This window comes from Micromys minutus, assembly GCF_963924665.1.
Source record: "Micromys minutus genome assembly, chromosome: 18".
Classification (NCBI taxonomy): Eukaryota; Metazoa; Chordata; class Mammalia; order Rodentia; family Muridae; genus Micromys; species Micromys minutus.
Window position 1 is genome coordinate 13137063 of NC_137953.1, and position 15172 is coordinate 13152234.

At 49.3% G+C, this 15172-nt stretch overlaps 1 protein-coding gene across 2 annotated transcripts in view; it reads left to right on the forward strand.

Annotated features, from left to right (window-relative positions):
- The first annotated feature begins 483 nt into the window (after nucleotides 1–483).
- TCF7L1 (transcription factor 7 like 1) overlaps nucleotides 484–15172 on the forward strand; it is a 157398-nt gene continuing 142709 nt past the window's right edge. For both annotated transcript variants that reach the window (XM_080932076.1, XM_080932077.1), the window contains exons 1-3: nucleotides 484–970; nucleotides 1055–1118; nucleotides 1343–1470. In XM_080932076.1, the coding sequence (XP_080788202.1) occupies nucleotides 728–970; nucleotides 1055–1118; nucleotides 1343–1470 (435 nt within the window). In that variant the 5' untranslated portion in view covers nucleotides 484–727. The remainder of the gene's footprint in view (nucleotides 971–1054; nucleotides 1119–1342; nucleotides 1471–15172) is intronic.

Sequence of the window (15172 nt, forward strand, 5' to 3'; positions counted from 1 at the left end):
TTGTGCTCGGCGGATCTGCGAGTCCTCGGCTTTCCCGCAGGGGGGCAGTGCTGCCTGCCAGTGCGGTGGGAGCGGAGTGGGAACCGGCGCGGAGTTCTGTGGGGTTGTTTGCAAAGAAAGTTAGGGGATGTGAAGGAGTGCGGGCCAGACTCTCAGGCTTGGCGCGGGAGGGTGCGAGAAGGACTTCCCAGAGTAGCCATGGACTTCAGTGGAGGGGAACCTGGATAAGTTCGAGGGGTAGGGTGGTCGCACGAGGAGGGGAGTTGCAGTCTCCGGAAGGTGCGAGCGAGCCGGACGCGAGTGTGAAAGCGAGTGTGCGTGCGCGCGCTGCAGTTCGCCTGGTTCCGCGAGGCGCGGGTGTCAGCTTGCAGCCGGGGCTCCTCCCTCCGGCCCCCCTGCCCCGCCGGGCGGTCCCTCCCTCCTTCCCCATCGCCCCTCCCCGGCGGGCCAGGCGCTGGGACGCCCGGGCCGAGCAGGCAGCAGCGGTGGCGGCGGCTAGTTTGGGAGCCCTAGGCTCCGTGCTGCGGGACGATCCGGAGCCGAGAGTCTCTCGCCCCGGCTGGGCGGTGCTGGGCCCGCTTCCCACGGAGCCACGCCCTGTCAAAACTTTGTTGCTGCAGCGGCCAAACGATCGGAGCCGGGCCAGCGAGAGGGAGGGAGGGGCGCCGGGCCGGGCCAGGCAGGGCGCGGGGCTCCGAGCGCAGCGGCCCCGGCCCGTGGCCCCACCATGCCCCAGCTCGGTGGTGGCCGCGGTGGCGGCGCCGGCGGGGGAGGCGGTGGCTCTGGAGCCGGGGCAACTAGTGGAGGGGACGACCTCGGAGCGAACGACGAGCTGATCCCCTTCCAGGACGAAGGGGGCGAAGAGCAAGAGCCGAGCAGCGACAGCGCTTCGGCGCAGAGGGATCTGGATGAGGTCAAGTCGTCCCTGGTCAACGAATCGGAGAATCAGAGCAGTAGCTCGGACTCCGAGGTAAAGGGATTCCTAGGGTCAGCCCCCGGGGGACCCGGGTCCCGCTCCCGCTCACCCGCCCTCGCCTTTGTGTCTCCTCCACAGGCGGAGAGGCGCCCGCAGCCCGCCCGGGACGCTTTCCAGAAGCCGCGCGACTATTTCGCCGAAGGTAAGTGCCTTCTCCGTCAGTCTCCACTCTCCGGCCATCAGCGATTGACCATCCGGGTCTCCATGGCCCTGGTGGCGGAGACCCTGTTCTCCAACCATCGCTGCAAACACTCGTTCTGGGGCTCACTTGAGGGGCGCTCGGGTTCCAGATTCCCGCCCCGAGCTCCAGATAGCTGCTCTGTCTGGGGGACCCCTGACCTCACTCCACTTTGGTTTTGTCCTCAGTGAGAAGGCCCCAGGACGGCGCTTTTTTTAAGGGACCTGCGTACCCTGGGTACCCCTTCCTGATGATTCCAGACCTGAGCAGCCCATACCTCTCCAATGGACCCCTGTCTCCTGGTGGAGCGCGCACCGTAAGTGTCAGTCTCGCCGTGCCGGGACCGGTGGGCGTCCAGCCCGGCGGTATGCGCCCCCTGGGCTCGTCCGTAGCGTGGGGGATGGGGCCTCTTGCCTGAGCCGATCCTGGGCCGAACTTGTTTGCGGAGTTGCACTCCCCTGTGGCGGCCTAGTATGAGATTGCTTTGGCCGGTAACGGGATGAAAGTAAAGTTCTTTTAACTTCTCACCTTTGGGAGATTGCAGCCTGGTGGGTCCTCCCAAACTCCCAAATTCCTTGCTTCTACCAAAGGAAAACTTGGATTTGTGCCTGCCTTTGGACGTGGGGGTGTGTGTTGGGGGGGGTGTCTGGCTTTCCTTCCTTGAGATTGGTCAGCCTTCCCCTTGGCAAGGAGGAAAGTTGGTCAAGGGCCTGGAGGACCCTGACTTGAGATATCCTCTGACCTGCGGGTTCCTGGGCTGCTGTGAGCCGAACAAACTCCTTATTTTGTGTGGATTAGTCACGACCTACCCCCAATCCTCACACCAGGGCCTCAATTTTTCTGCAGAACTCTGGGCTTTAAACTCCTCTGAGATGGTTTGGAGGGCGACCCTAGGCATTCTTACTTGGCTTTTTCCCCCTTTTGTTGCGGGCTTTTCTCATTTAAAGCGAGCGCTGCGACACTTTAAACCTGTTAATGGGAGCGCATTGTGTGCTGTGCGCCTGGCATTTAGAGCGGTGATTAAGCAAATTGACCCGGCCCCAGACAATGTGCAAATGAGGGCGGATTCCTTCACCCCTCTCCAGCTCGGAGCTCCCGCCTCTCTCCCCTGCGAAATGAGGGGTGCAGTTTGGGGCTGGCCTGGCCCTCGAGCCGCTACTCCACACCCGAGTTTCCTGTGCTGCTGCTGGGTCGGATGGTAGATCCTGGGTGCACACCCTCCTGCCGTGCAGCGGCTCACCCGTCTTCTCTGCCTCTTGCAGAGCTTTCCAGAGCTGGTATGGCTCGTCCACTCCCCAGGAGTGCACCCCTTGAGGGAACTAAAGCTCGAATAAAAGTTCATTTTAAGTATGATTATACTCAAGGGCTGCCGCGGAAGATCTGGGTGGTGAATGGGTCGTTCCTGCTGCCATTTCGGGCCCTTACTTGGTGGAGTGGGACGGCCTTTCTACAATTCGTGCAGTGTGTGTGTGTGTGTGTGTGTGTGTGTGTGTGTGTGTGTGTGTCTGTGTGTGTGTGTTCACTGGTTAAGGGAGGTTCTGATGGATGAAGTGGGACATAGAACCACATCAACACTGCTTGCCTTTGCCCTGGGATGGAGAAAGACCCTCAGAGTTTTAGGCCTGCTACACCTCAGTGCCCCCCAGGAAGTCCTTTTGAAAGTGGATATTGATCTAGGGCTTTGCGTTTGCTTTTTCAAGGTGAAGGTGTGTGCAAATGTTGGGGACCACCCTCAGCTTTCCTTCCCGTGAAGGTTCAGGGAATTCCCATATCTTGTGTGTGTGTGTGTGTGTGTGTGTGTGTGTGTGTGTGTGTGTGTGTTGGTTAAACCACTGTAGTCTCGTTTTCTCTGTTTTATCACTAGGAGTTACTTAAGCCCATAGGTCAGCTCTGAGAGCCAGGTCTTAGGAAGTTAAAAGTCATCAGGAAAGTCCCAAATATCACTTTCTCCTTTAACTGGAGAAAAGTTTCCTCCACACACTCATTTCTTTTAACTTTACATTTTCTTTCATGTGTGTGTGTGTGTGTGTGTGTGTGTGTGTATGCACATGGGTGTATCTGAGGCTTATGCCAAGGTTAGTACCTCCGTGGAAGTCAGAAGACAACCTTTGGTAGTCAGTCGGATTCTGCTCCACCAATGTGAGTTCCCATGATCCAACTCTGGTCCTCAGATTTGGCTGGCCAGCGCCTTTACCTACAGAGCCAGCTTGCTGTCTCTCCACACCCATCTCTTAGCCCACTGGCCAGGGGACTCTGATTCCCATCTCACCCCCATGCCTGTCTCTTATCTCCCCGATGAATTGGCTTAAAATCCTAAATTCAGCGTCCTCCTCCTCGCTCTTTTGGTGTTTCTCACATGCTGCCTTGCTGGGTTACAAAGTTCACTGTTGTAGCAGGAAAGTTTCTTTCTAGTTTGACACTATCAGTGGAGCAGCGTGCCCAGTAAGCAGAGCAGGTTAGGACCATTTAAGTATGTGCTTGGACTATATAGCTGAAATTATTTTTTTTCTTCTGGATGATTATATCAGTATTGTGTCCCATGAACAAGTGGTCATCCAGGCAAAATTGGACTTCTGCTGTTTCCCAGTGATGTCGATGGTTGAGGGATAACACTGGAGCTGGAAGGCTGGATGAATGTGATCTGTCTTTTGCTTCCTAGGTCTTGTTGTTTCTCTTTTACATTATTCAACTGTAAGCTGTGTTGTTTTAGGCCTGTATGTATAAAAGTGGCGGATACTGTTTCTCGGCTGTTGTAGATTTCTGGACATAATGTAACTAGAAGTCAAAGTGGATGCTGGCTGCAGTGTTTGTGAGTTACTTATAGACCTTTGGCATCGCAGACAGGAGGCCCAGAGCACTCTCCACTGGCATCTCTGCTCTGGACAGCGGGGCCTTACCAGTCCTGCAGTAAGGCCGCATTTCTCCATGGCTCATCTCCTCTGCTTTCTCCTCTGGCCTCCTTGGAATGCTGGGAAATGGTCTCTTCCTGAGACTCTTTAGGAGAGAAGTCACCTTACCCTGGCCTAAGGGACAGGTTTTAAGAAAGAGTGTCATTATCTAGTCCAGGCTGGCCTTGAACTTGCATCCTCCTATCCAAGGAGGATTATCCTCTTGAGTGCTAGGTTCAAGCCCCCTGGGGAACCTGAGGCTGTGGAGAAGAGAACACACTTGGAACTATTCCTAGTTCTTGGAAACATGAGATAAGGTCTCACTGTGTAGTCCTGGTTCACCTAGAACTTGCCGTACAGACCTGCTGAACTGCTTGGATCCTCTTATGACATCAGAGGCGTAAGCCACATGCTCTGACTATACCTTCATTCTAGAGGAGACTTTGCAGGCTTACAAGACTACTGTGCACTTCTTGACTACAATTTTGCTAAGAAGATGTAAATTAAGCCATATAGGGTGGAACTTGCTGATAATCCCAGAACACCAAGGACTCAGACAGGAGGATTGATGCAAGTCTGAGGACAGCCTGGGCTACCCAGGAAGAGCCTATCCCCAAAACAAAAACAAACAGAATAAGGTAGATGTAAAAAAAAAAAAAAAATTAGGTAGAGAAGAGCCAAATGGACAGGATTGGATTCAGTTTTGCAAGACGGCTTCATACTTTGTGACCACAGTGTGAATGTTACTAATGTCTAGGAAAGGGACTATATCTAGGGAGAGGTACTGAGCATGTGTAAGGTGTGTAAGGATCACTATCCTGAAGCCCACATCTTTGTGAGGCTGTCCAGATCACTTCCGTGTGTGTGAAACAGTCCTGAGCTTTAAGTGTGTGCTGAGCTGACCTATAAGGATTCTATAGTGTGCGTCCTCAGGACGGCCGAGCTCCTGTTCTTCCAGACAAACGAAAATCTCGGGGCATGCATTGGAGGCTGTTTTGGGGAATTTACGAAACAACCAAGGAAAACCTATCTTCTATTTTTAAAAATGATTCATATACTTTGTTACGTTTCATTTATTAATAATTGAGGGGGGTGTACCCTGTTCCCTCCTACCACGTGGGTCCTGGGGATCAAACTTAGGTCAGTAGGCTTGGCAGCAGGCGCCTTTAATCGCCGAGCCATCTAGCCATCTAAAACCTTTTTTTTTTCCTTTTGCAGATCAGTCTAAACATGCTGTTTTTGGTAAAATTCTTTTAAGTCATTTCATCTAAATATAACTTCTGTTCCATTTTTGCTAAATATAACTCTTGAGTTTAATGAGGGCTTTTTGTATGGAGCAGGCTGTTGAGAGTACCCTGCTTGTGTTACTGAAATTTTGGCACTTGGATTGCTGCGGTGACGTTTGGTTTTTAAAGCTCTGAGGTGGGCTTGAGTCCTGTCAGACTTGTTTTTGGGTCGGTGGATCCGGCAGGGAATATCTGAGTTGCTTTGTTATAATTTTAGAAGCCTATGGCTTAACCCCATTCTCCATCAGTCTAGGATTCCGCAAGGAGAAGGCAGTCTGTACATGCTTACATGTATGCACACACATCTAGCCATATACACATGTGCGCAAACATATATGAGTATTAACAGCATCTCTGTCTTAACAGTAAACGGACAGATTTGCAGTGTTTGCTTGTTTGCACGTGGTTGTTTAGCCTGCTTGTATGTCTGTGCACCATGTATGTGCAGTGCTCTTAGATCTAGAACTGAAAGTACAGATGGTTGTGAGCCACTCTATGGGTGCTGGGAATGGAACCTAGGTCCTCTGTAAGAGCAGCCGGTGCTCTTTACCGCTGAGCCCTCTCTGTAGCCTATGGGCTTGAGATGTAAACCAATGAACTTGTAGAACGAGAAGAGCAGCTCACTGGGAACCTTCTGTAAGGAAGGCTGTAGTTCTGCTGGAAGATAACTTTCATGTGCTACACTGGGGACACTGGAGATTAACTTGTAACCCCTCGACTTCTTAGTTCTGTGTTGACTGCTAACCCTGCACAGTGCTAAGCCGACTGTTATAAGATGCATTAGGCCAGATCTTTTGCCTAAAAGATACAAAACTTGAGTTAGGAAACAGTAACATTGGCACTTTAAAAGTTCTTTGGTTTTTGTTTTGTTTTAAGATTTATTTATTCAATGAATGAGTACATTGTCACTGTCTTCAGACACACCTGAAGAGGGCATCAGATCCCATTACAGATGGTTGTGAGCCACCATGTGGTTGCTGGGATTTGAACTCAGAACCTCTGGAAGAGCAGTCAGTGCTCTTAACCGCTGAGCCATCTCTCCAGCCCCTCTTTTATTTATTTTTTTTTTTTAAGATTTTTTTTTTTAATGTGTATGGATGTTTTACTTGCTTGTATGTTGGTGTACCATGTGCCTGTCCCTGGAAGTTCAGCAGAGGGTCGCTTGGGACTGGAGTTAACAGTTGTTTATAAGCCATCCCAGAACAAGCTAGGAAGCAAACCCAGGAAGAGCAGCCAGTGCTTGGAAGTCTGGAGCCATCTCTCCAGTCCCACAATTCACTTTCCATCTCTGGTTACCTGAAAGGTGATGGAGACACAGGCTTCAGCCATCCCATTGAAGAAGCCTGGCTGTGGAGGATGGGGGATGGGTAGAGCTGCAGTGACAGCCTAGTAGAGAAAGCGAGTTGGTTGAGGATGTTGGGACAGAGCTTGTTTCTAGGTGGTCTGACAGGACTTCAAATGAGGGGAGGAGAAAGGGAGGCAAACTTCTTCCTTCATCGATCATCCTACAGAGGGTATCCTCTCAGATGAGGATGTAGAAAGACGCAGAGATGGTCTTGATAGATGCCCAGGTGAAGACTTTTCCAGAAAGATTTATCGTAGGTTTAAATACTTGTCTGTGTGCACAGGACTGCAGGTGCCCACAGAGGTCAGACTCGACAGTCTCTCCCACATCTGGAGTTCAGGACCAGTCCAACACGGGTGCCAGGAACAAAGGTGTCCTCGGCTAGAGCAGCAAGTGTTCTTAATCTCAGAGCCATCACCCTAGTCCCTGGCTGGCCTTTTTATACTCAGCAAAGTCACGGGACAGTTGGCTATAGGAAGGGTGCTAGAATTCAGTTGACCTTTTTTTTTTTTTTTTTTTTTCTTTAAAAAACATATTCTATTTTATTATTATTGTTCCACACATGCTGCAAAGCAACCTCTGGAAACTTTCTCTAAGTTAAAATGAATACATCTGCTGTTACGCTAAAACTCTTTAAAACAATTATTGTGTGTGCGCACAGGTGTGAGGAATGGAAACTGCCCTAGTGTGTATATGGAAGCCAGAGGACAGCTCTACATACTTGGTTCTTTTCCACCTCTGCCTGGGTTTGAACTCAGGTTGTCAGCCTTTGAAGCAAGCATCTTTACTTTCTGCGCCTCTTTGCAGACCCCCGTGGCTAGCCTTCTGACCCTGCGACCTGTGCCTTCCGAATTACAGATGTGTGTGACTAGGCCTGGTTTGTGTTCATCATCCTGTGATGAACCCAGGGCTTCATTCATGGTGGACACATTCTAAAACAACCATGTTTAAGTTAAAAATCTTTCTGTCTTCTAAGCTGGATCAGATTTAGGGACGAGAGCAAAATGTCCACTTCCCAAAACCTTGCACATGGCAATGAATGGAACAGGAAAGGAAGGAAAGAAAGACGGGGTTCAGTTTTTCTCTGGGCTGTCCAGGGGACATCTTCCCAGACACTGGCTTTCTTCCCGTAGTGAATCAAGTAACATAAAGATAGCCTTTGTTACTTTACCTGACAACCTTAAGGTCATAAAGCAAATTTCAAAATCCGAATCTGTCCCTTCTCATGGTGTTTATAATCTTAAGTTTTTGTTTTGCATTTGTGTTTTGACAAAGCTATGTAGTAGCCCTGGCTGACCCAGAACTATGTAGACAAGGCTGCCCTTAGACTCAAGAAGATTAACCTGCCCCTGTTTCATGAGTATTGGTATTACTCTGAGAGTCTTTTAATTTTTTAAATTTTATGTGTAAGAATGCATGTGTGCACTATGTGTGTGCAGTACCTGTAGAGGCCAGAAGAGGGCGTCGGGACTGGAGTTACAGATTGTTGTGGGTGTGGATGGATGCTGGGAATCGAACCCAGGTCCTCTACATTAGCAGCCAGTGATTTTTAACCCCTGAGCCATCTTTCCAGTCTCAAAATCCCACCATCAGAGTAACCAACAAACAAATGCCAAAAAAAATTCATTCTGTCCTGATGCTTCATTGCTGGTAAATGTGTAGCAAAGGGTTCTTCTTGAGAGGGCATAAACAATCTCACCCTGTTTGGGAAGCACTTGTCAATGGCTACTAAAATCTCAGTGTTTTTGTAGTTTCTCACCCAGTAGGAAGTAGGTACTTGTCAGTCCCATTCTTCTGCTGTGCAAACAGACTTCTAGAGGTCAAGTGTGTCATACAAGACCACACTACTGGCCACTGCCAGCACCCGGATTTGAACTTGGTTGGGTCCAAAGTCCAGAGCTTTTTCCTTTCTCCTCATGACACACAAGCCTGGTATCACTGGCCCTCTCCGGAGAAGGGAGCTGGCTGGCTTCACAGTGCAGAAATCCTGATATGACTATCAGCTGGAGTCGGACGGGGTAGACAGCTCAGCCTTAAAAACAATCACTGGGCACATCCCCTTGTCTAGTCAGCAGTGAGTAAGTCTGTGGCTGGAAGCCATCTGACCAGGACGTTGCTGCCGTGGGGTCAGTAACCTTTAACCTGCTGCCCAGGGACTTCACCACCTGCGGGAAAAGCCATTATTTACTGACATTTGGGACCTGGAGACCGCTTTCTCCTTGGAGTCAGTGAGGTCGGAAGTGTAGGCAGGTGTGTCTTTGGCTTGGCGGAGCCCGGGAGGAGGAAGCCTTCCTGCTCTCACTGAAGTATGGATCACAGTTTGGATGACTTAGCAAACCAAACCCCGAGAAGCCAAGCATGAACTCAGCGTTTCCTTACGGTGCCTTTTCTAAAACGCTTGGCTAAGTCCCTCGCTTTTGCCCAAATAAACCCCTAGTCTCATGTATCCACGACAGACCATTACAGTGCCAATTAATTATTAAAGAAACTGGTACTGTATATTTACACAGAGATTATTTTAGGACTCACAGAAGAGATATGGCTGTCTTTCTATGTGTGCGTGACGGTTTGAAATTAGAAATCATGAAGTTTTGTTTTTTTTTTTTTTAAAGATGAATATCCTTTAATTTGTTATTTTATGTGTGTCTACGTGAATGTATCACCCCGAGTATGTGCAGGTGCCAGAAGTTAAGAGGAGGTGTTAGATCTCCGAGGACCGGGGTTATAGGCGGTATATGTTGGATGTGGATAGTGGATATGAAGCTGGGTTCTCTGGAAGAGCAGCAGGAACTATCAACCAAGGCTGAGAGTCTCTCCAGCCCCCGAAGTTCAGCTTTTTTTTTTTTTTTTTTTTTTTTTTTTTTTTTGCCTCTACTTTTCAAACTACCAGGCAGGTGTCTCCTTGAAAACCACTACTCCAGGGGAAGATTGTTACTGAGTTACTGTCACTAGAACTTGGTTTCTTATGAAGTTGGAGATCTAACAGGTGCAAGATCTGTTGGTTTGTTGTTTGTTTATTTTTATATTTTCAAACAGAGTTTCTCTGTGTAACAGCCTGGCTGTCCTGGAACTCAATCTGTAGACCAGGCTGGCTTTGAACTCAGAGATATGTCTGCCTCTTACTTCTGAGTACTAGGCTTAAAGACAAGTGTGGTCACATCCTGAGCTGCAGTGAGGTTAAGTATCTTAGACCCTTTAAAGTGAATGGAGCCAGAACTTGTTAAACCAACTGTGTGGAAGCCAGCATAGCAGAGGCAGGCAGACCTCTGAGTTCCAGGCCACCCAGGTCTCAAAGGGGAGAGGGAAAGAGAGAGAGACAGGCACACAGAGAGAGACAGACAGACAGACAGACAGACACACACACACACACACACACACACACAGAGAGAGAGAGAGAGAGAGAGAAAGAGAGAGAGAGAGGTGGATCTGAAGAAGAGAAAGGAATACACAAGAGGTAGGAATGAACAATGCAAATCAGACCAATTCACAAGTCCAGATGTTCCAGATGTGTTAGCCATAGTGAGTAAGCTCAAGTGATTGTTGACCTGCCTGAGGCAGGCAGTTAGAAGGTGAATGAACAGACACAAGACTAGAATCATGTCGCTGGAATGTGACCCTCTGCCACAGAGACAGTGCACCACAAAACACTTCTGTATTTAAAATATAGCACCCACATGTGGCAACACAAACATTTAAATACCCCTCCCTTTTTTTAAAAAAAAAGGAAAAAGCCTTGTAGGCAGCCTGAGTGTACGTGGGATGTGTTAGAACTCTTCCCACAGTGAACTGGGGCTGGGGGGGGCTGACTTATCCTCCAGGAAGCTGGGGGTGGAGCCCTGGAGCCTTGCAGCTAGTGGAACCTTGAGGGGTGGGGAGGAGTCTGGCTCCCAGAGGCTGCAGTTTCCCCCAGGAAAAGTCAATTAAAGGGAAAAAAAAGTGAAGACACCATTTGGAGCAAATGTTAAAGAAATGGGATGTAAGTGAGCGCCTTCTCCACATCCTTTTTCTGCCATGGCATTTCCATCCCTTTCCCTCAGCCGCCATTGACAGGGTGTCTCTATATAGCTCTGGTTAGCCTGGAACTCTACGTATACCAAGCTGGCTTCAAACTCACAAAGATCCGCCTGTTTCTGCTTTCCAAGTGCTAGGATTAAAGAAGTTGGCCCACAGGATCCACACACCCTTTCTAGAGGGTTAGAGTCTTCCCACAGATCTGCCTACAGCCCCGGAGATGGCGTTCATTGCTGCCTTAATCTTTCTGTGCTTCTGCCTACATCTCCTGACCTACTTCCTACTTCAGACCCGCCCTACTCTCTTAGGACTGTGAGCATTCTTGTGTCGTGTAAATTAAATGTGGTTGCATTCTTGTGAAGATATTTTTATTGATGCTGGTGTTTTGCCTGCATGTATGTCAGTGTGCGTGAAGGCATTGGTTCCCCTAGAGCTGGAGTTACAGACATTGTGAGCTGCTATGTGGGTGCTGGGGGTTGAGCCCAGGCCCTCTGCTAGAGCAGTCAGCGCTCTTACCCACTGAGCTGTTGTCTCTTCAGGCTCCCGAGTTTTCTGTGTATCTTCTTAGACTGTTTTCCGAGTGGGGACCTGTAGAAGGGAGCTCTGGAGGGAGCGTTTCACTGTGGAGTGGAAACACGTCTATTAATGTTTGCCAGCCTCAGTGTTTGTGTAGCGATATGCTAGTCAGGGAATGACCATCCTGTCACGGCAAGGCTCATCCTCACAGAGGGGTTCCCTGATAACGCCAGAGTGCAGGGAGGGGCTGAGATAGACCCTATCCACCGACCAGCATTGTGCTTGCCTGCAAATTAGATGACCTGGGCGGGATCAACAAAATCCAAGTAAGAAGTCAGGGGGAGTAATACACACTCCTACAGGGGGATGGGAGGCTGAGACCGGAGGTCTGAGGTTCAGTAGCCAGTATGCAGTCGCAGAAACCCAAAGGCACTGCTTCAAGAAGGTCGAAGGAGAGAACTGATTCTGAAAGCTGCCCTCAGACATCCACATGTACACATGCCCACAGTCTGTCTGTCTGTCTGTCTGTCTGTCTGTCTGTCTGTCTGTCTGTCTCTCTCTCTCTCTCTCTCTCACACACACACACACACACACACACACACACACACACTATGGGACAGTGCTTGCCCAGCGTGCTCACACACACACACACACACACACACACACACAATGGGACAGTGCTTGCTCGGCGTGCTCACACACACACACACACACACACACACACACAATGGGACAGTGCTTGCCCAGCGTGCTCACACACACACACACACACACACACACACACACACACACACAATTGGACAGTGCTTGCCCAGCGTGCTCACACACACACACACACACACACACACACACACACAATGGGACAGTGCTTGCCCAGCGTGCTCACACACACACACACACACACAATGGGACAGTGCTTGCCCAGCGTGCTCACACACACACACACACACACACACACACACACACACACACTATGGGACAGTGCTTGCCCAGCGTGCTCAAAGCCCAGGGTTCAATCTCAGTTCCATCAGAAAACAAAACAGAACGTTGTAGCTGGGGTAGGGGTGCTGCTCACACACACTCTGGAGGCAGAGGCAGGTAGATCTCTGGGAGTTCGAGGCCAGCCTGATCTACAGAGAGAGTTCCCGGACACCTGGGCCTACACAGGGAAGGCCTGTCTCAAAAACCAAAACCAAATAGGACAAAATTGTAACAGCTACTGTTGACTAGGATGTCTACTAGAGGAGGAAGACACCCGCCAGGCCTCAGAGGAGGTTCAGAATCAGGCTGTGATGGGTTACTCTGGGTGTTTGTTCCCTGGCGCCCCAGAGCAACTCTTTGGTCAACTTGTCTGCCTCACACTTTGGTATATTCTTTTCTTTCCAGTGACTGAGTCTGTCACTGGTTTGGAATCATGTCCGCCGGGGAGGTAAACATGAAGGTGCATCCGCCTAAGGGAGGCTGATTAGGAGTCAGACCACCCTGTCCCAGATCATCCTACCCCAAGTATGTTTGCCAAGCGTCCCCAAGAAATTTACTATAATTCTTTGTTTTTACTGCCCCTCCCCCCCCACGAATGAGTATCTTCCAGGGAAATACTTGAGGGACTTAAGTACTGGGTTCTGCACCCAGCTTTCCCGCTGATTTTAGCAGCCCCCTGGGACTCCTGGGGGGGTGATTATCCTTGTGATGATTGTCAAACAAATGGTCCAGTTTCTAAACCTTGACCCCGCAGGAGGTACAGTGATTTCTCCCGGGCCACTTGATGTCTTTGTGAATCCTAAGTAAAATGAAAGACAAGGTGTTTGGTGGTCTGTCCTGAATTAAAAAAAAACAAGGCAGGGCAATAGTGCAGGCCTTGCCTGGCGTCCCGGGCACTGCAGGAAAGAAGGGCAGGCAAGCCCGGCCTCTGTAGCTCAGCAGTCTCTGTTGTGTATGTAAGTATGTATGTATTACTCACTTACCTGTTTGTTTTTGAGGTGGACTCTCATGGTGAGGCCCCAGCTGGCCTAGAACCCAGTCTTGCTTTAGCCTCCTAGGTAGTGAACTGTAAATTTAGATTCTCTAAAAATGCTTAATTACATTCACGTACTTTATGTGTACCACAGCACTTGGAGTTCACTACTTCCCCATCCACCTAGGGCTGGACTCAGGTCGTTGGGCTTGGCTGCACATGCCCTTACTGTATTGAGCTCTCTTGCTAGCTTATGCCCCCCCCCCATCCCCATTTTCTTTTGAAGACAGGGTTTCTCTGTGTATCCAGGCTGTCCTCCAGTTCAGAGATCTACCTGCCTCTGCTTGTTACTGGAGCACTCTGCCGTGGTCTTACATCCAACCAGCCATTTCTCATTTCTCCTCCTCCTCTTTGTTTTTCTCCTACGGATTAATTCAGGCGAGACATTTGGTTTGTTTGGTTTGCCTCAGTGCCTCAATAAGTAGCTCTGGCTGGGACAGGCCGTGTAGACCAGAGTGGCTGCCAACTCACAGCCATCCTCCCGCTTCGGTGGAACAAATGCTGGGATTAAGGCAGGCAGCACCTTGTGTGCAGGACCACGCTTAGCAAGGTAAAGAAGTTCTCACCCCGCCCCCCACAGCATCTTCTTTCCGAGTAGTTGCATCCTCATGGAGGAGAGGCTCCCAGGCAGCTGCCCCTCGCGGTGTCAGCACACCCATCTCTCTTACTGCTTCTGTCATTCCAGATGTCTGCAATCTATACGGTGCCTTCTTCATGCATTAGCTGCGTTTCTTAAACACCAAAGTATCTGCCATCACCTGTCTCGTACCTTTAGACCAAAGGGCAGTAAATTCACAGCTACAGATTAAACCCAACCTGCCACTTTTACAAGTAAAGCTTTGCTAGAACACAGCTATTCATGTTGCACAGGTAGGGCATCATAGGGGACCTAGTCTCCTAGCTGAGATGGAGGCCCTCTTGGCCTATAGAGTTAGAAGATCTACTGACCAGCTCGTTACAGAGTAAACAGGCCTTCTCTGTGGATCAATCGTGACTTTAGTGCTTGGCTCTTTACCTTACTTCTAGTTAATGACTCGTCCTATGCAGTTTAATAATGTGCAGCGAACTTGCAGATTTAAACCCTCTCACTGTCCTGCACTCTTTTAGCAAATGCTGCCCTTGCCGATACTCAGATCGTTGCATCCTTATCCAGTTGGTGCTTCCTCAATTGGCTGCTGAGTTCTTTGGGCAGGTCGGGGCATGGCAGGACATTCCAGGTCTGCCCTATCCGTTCCTGCCCCGGACCTGGAGCTAGTCGTTTCTAGAAGGAGTTGGCTTCTTTTAATGGGAACAGGTATTTAGAAACCTCCGTGTAAACACTAAAGTACACATGCAAAGTACACAAGGGCACCAAACAATACCATGGAGATTAGAAGAGAATAAAATATGCCCCATGTATTGAAAAACATCTATTAAGAACGTCCTTGCTCTAAGATAAATTATTTTCAGTGTACTCTTGGAGAGAGGATCTCACCGCAGCCCTGGCTGGCCTGGAATTTGCTGTGTAGGACATGCTGGCCTCCAACTCAGAAATCAGCCTGCCTGTCTCTTAGGGATGCTTAGATTAAAGGTATGTGGGGTTTCAATAGACTCCCATTGCCGAGTCACGTTCTCTATTTACTTAATAATTGTAATTGGACATGGTAATTGTTTTGTAAGTGAAGTCTCTTTAGTACATATATTTTATTCTTCAAATTAAAAAAAAAATCACATATATTCCTGCCAACTTGTAGCATTTCAACAATTACTGGACGTGGCTGGAGAGATGGCTCAACCAGTAAAGTGCTCAAGCAGAGGACTCAAGTTTGGTTTTCAGCACCACTCCGGGGTGGCTCTCAACTGCCTGTAGCTTCACCTCCAGGAGATTGTATGCCTTCTTCTAGACTCTAGACACAAGCATGCCTAAACAGGCGCATACCTACACAATTACACACATATACATGTGTTAAAATAAATAT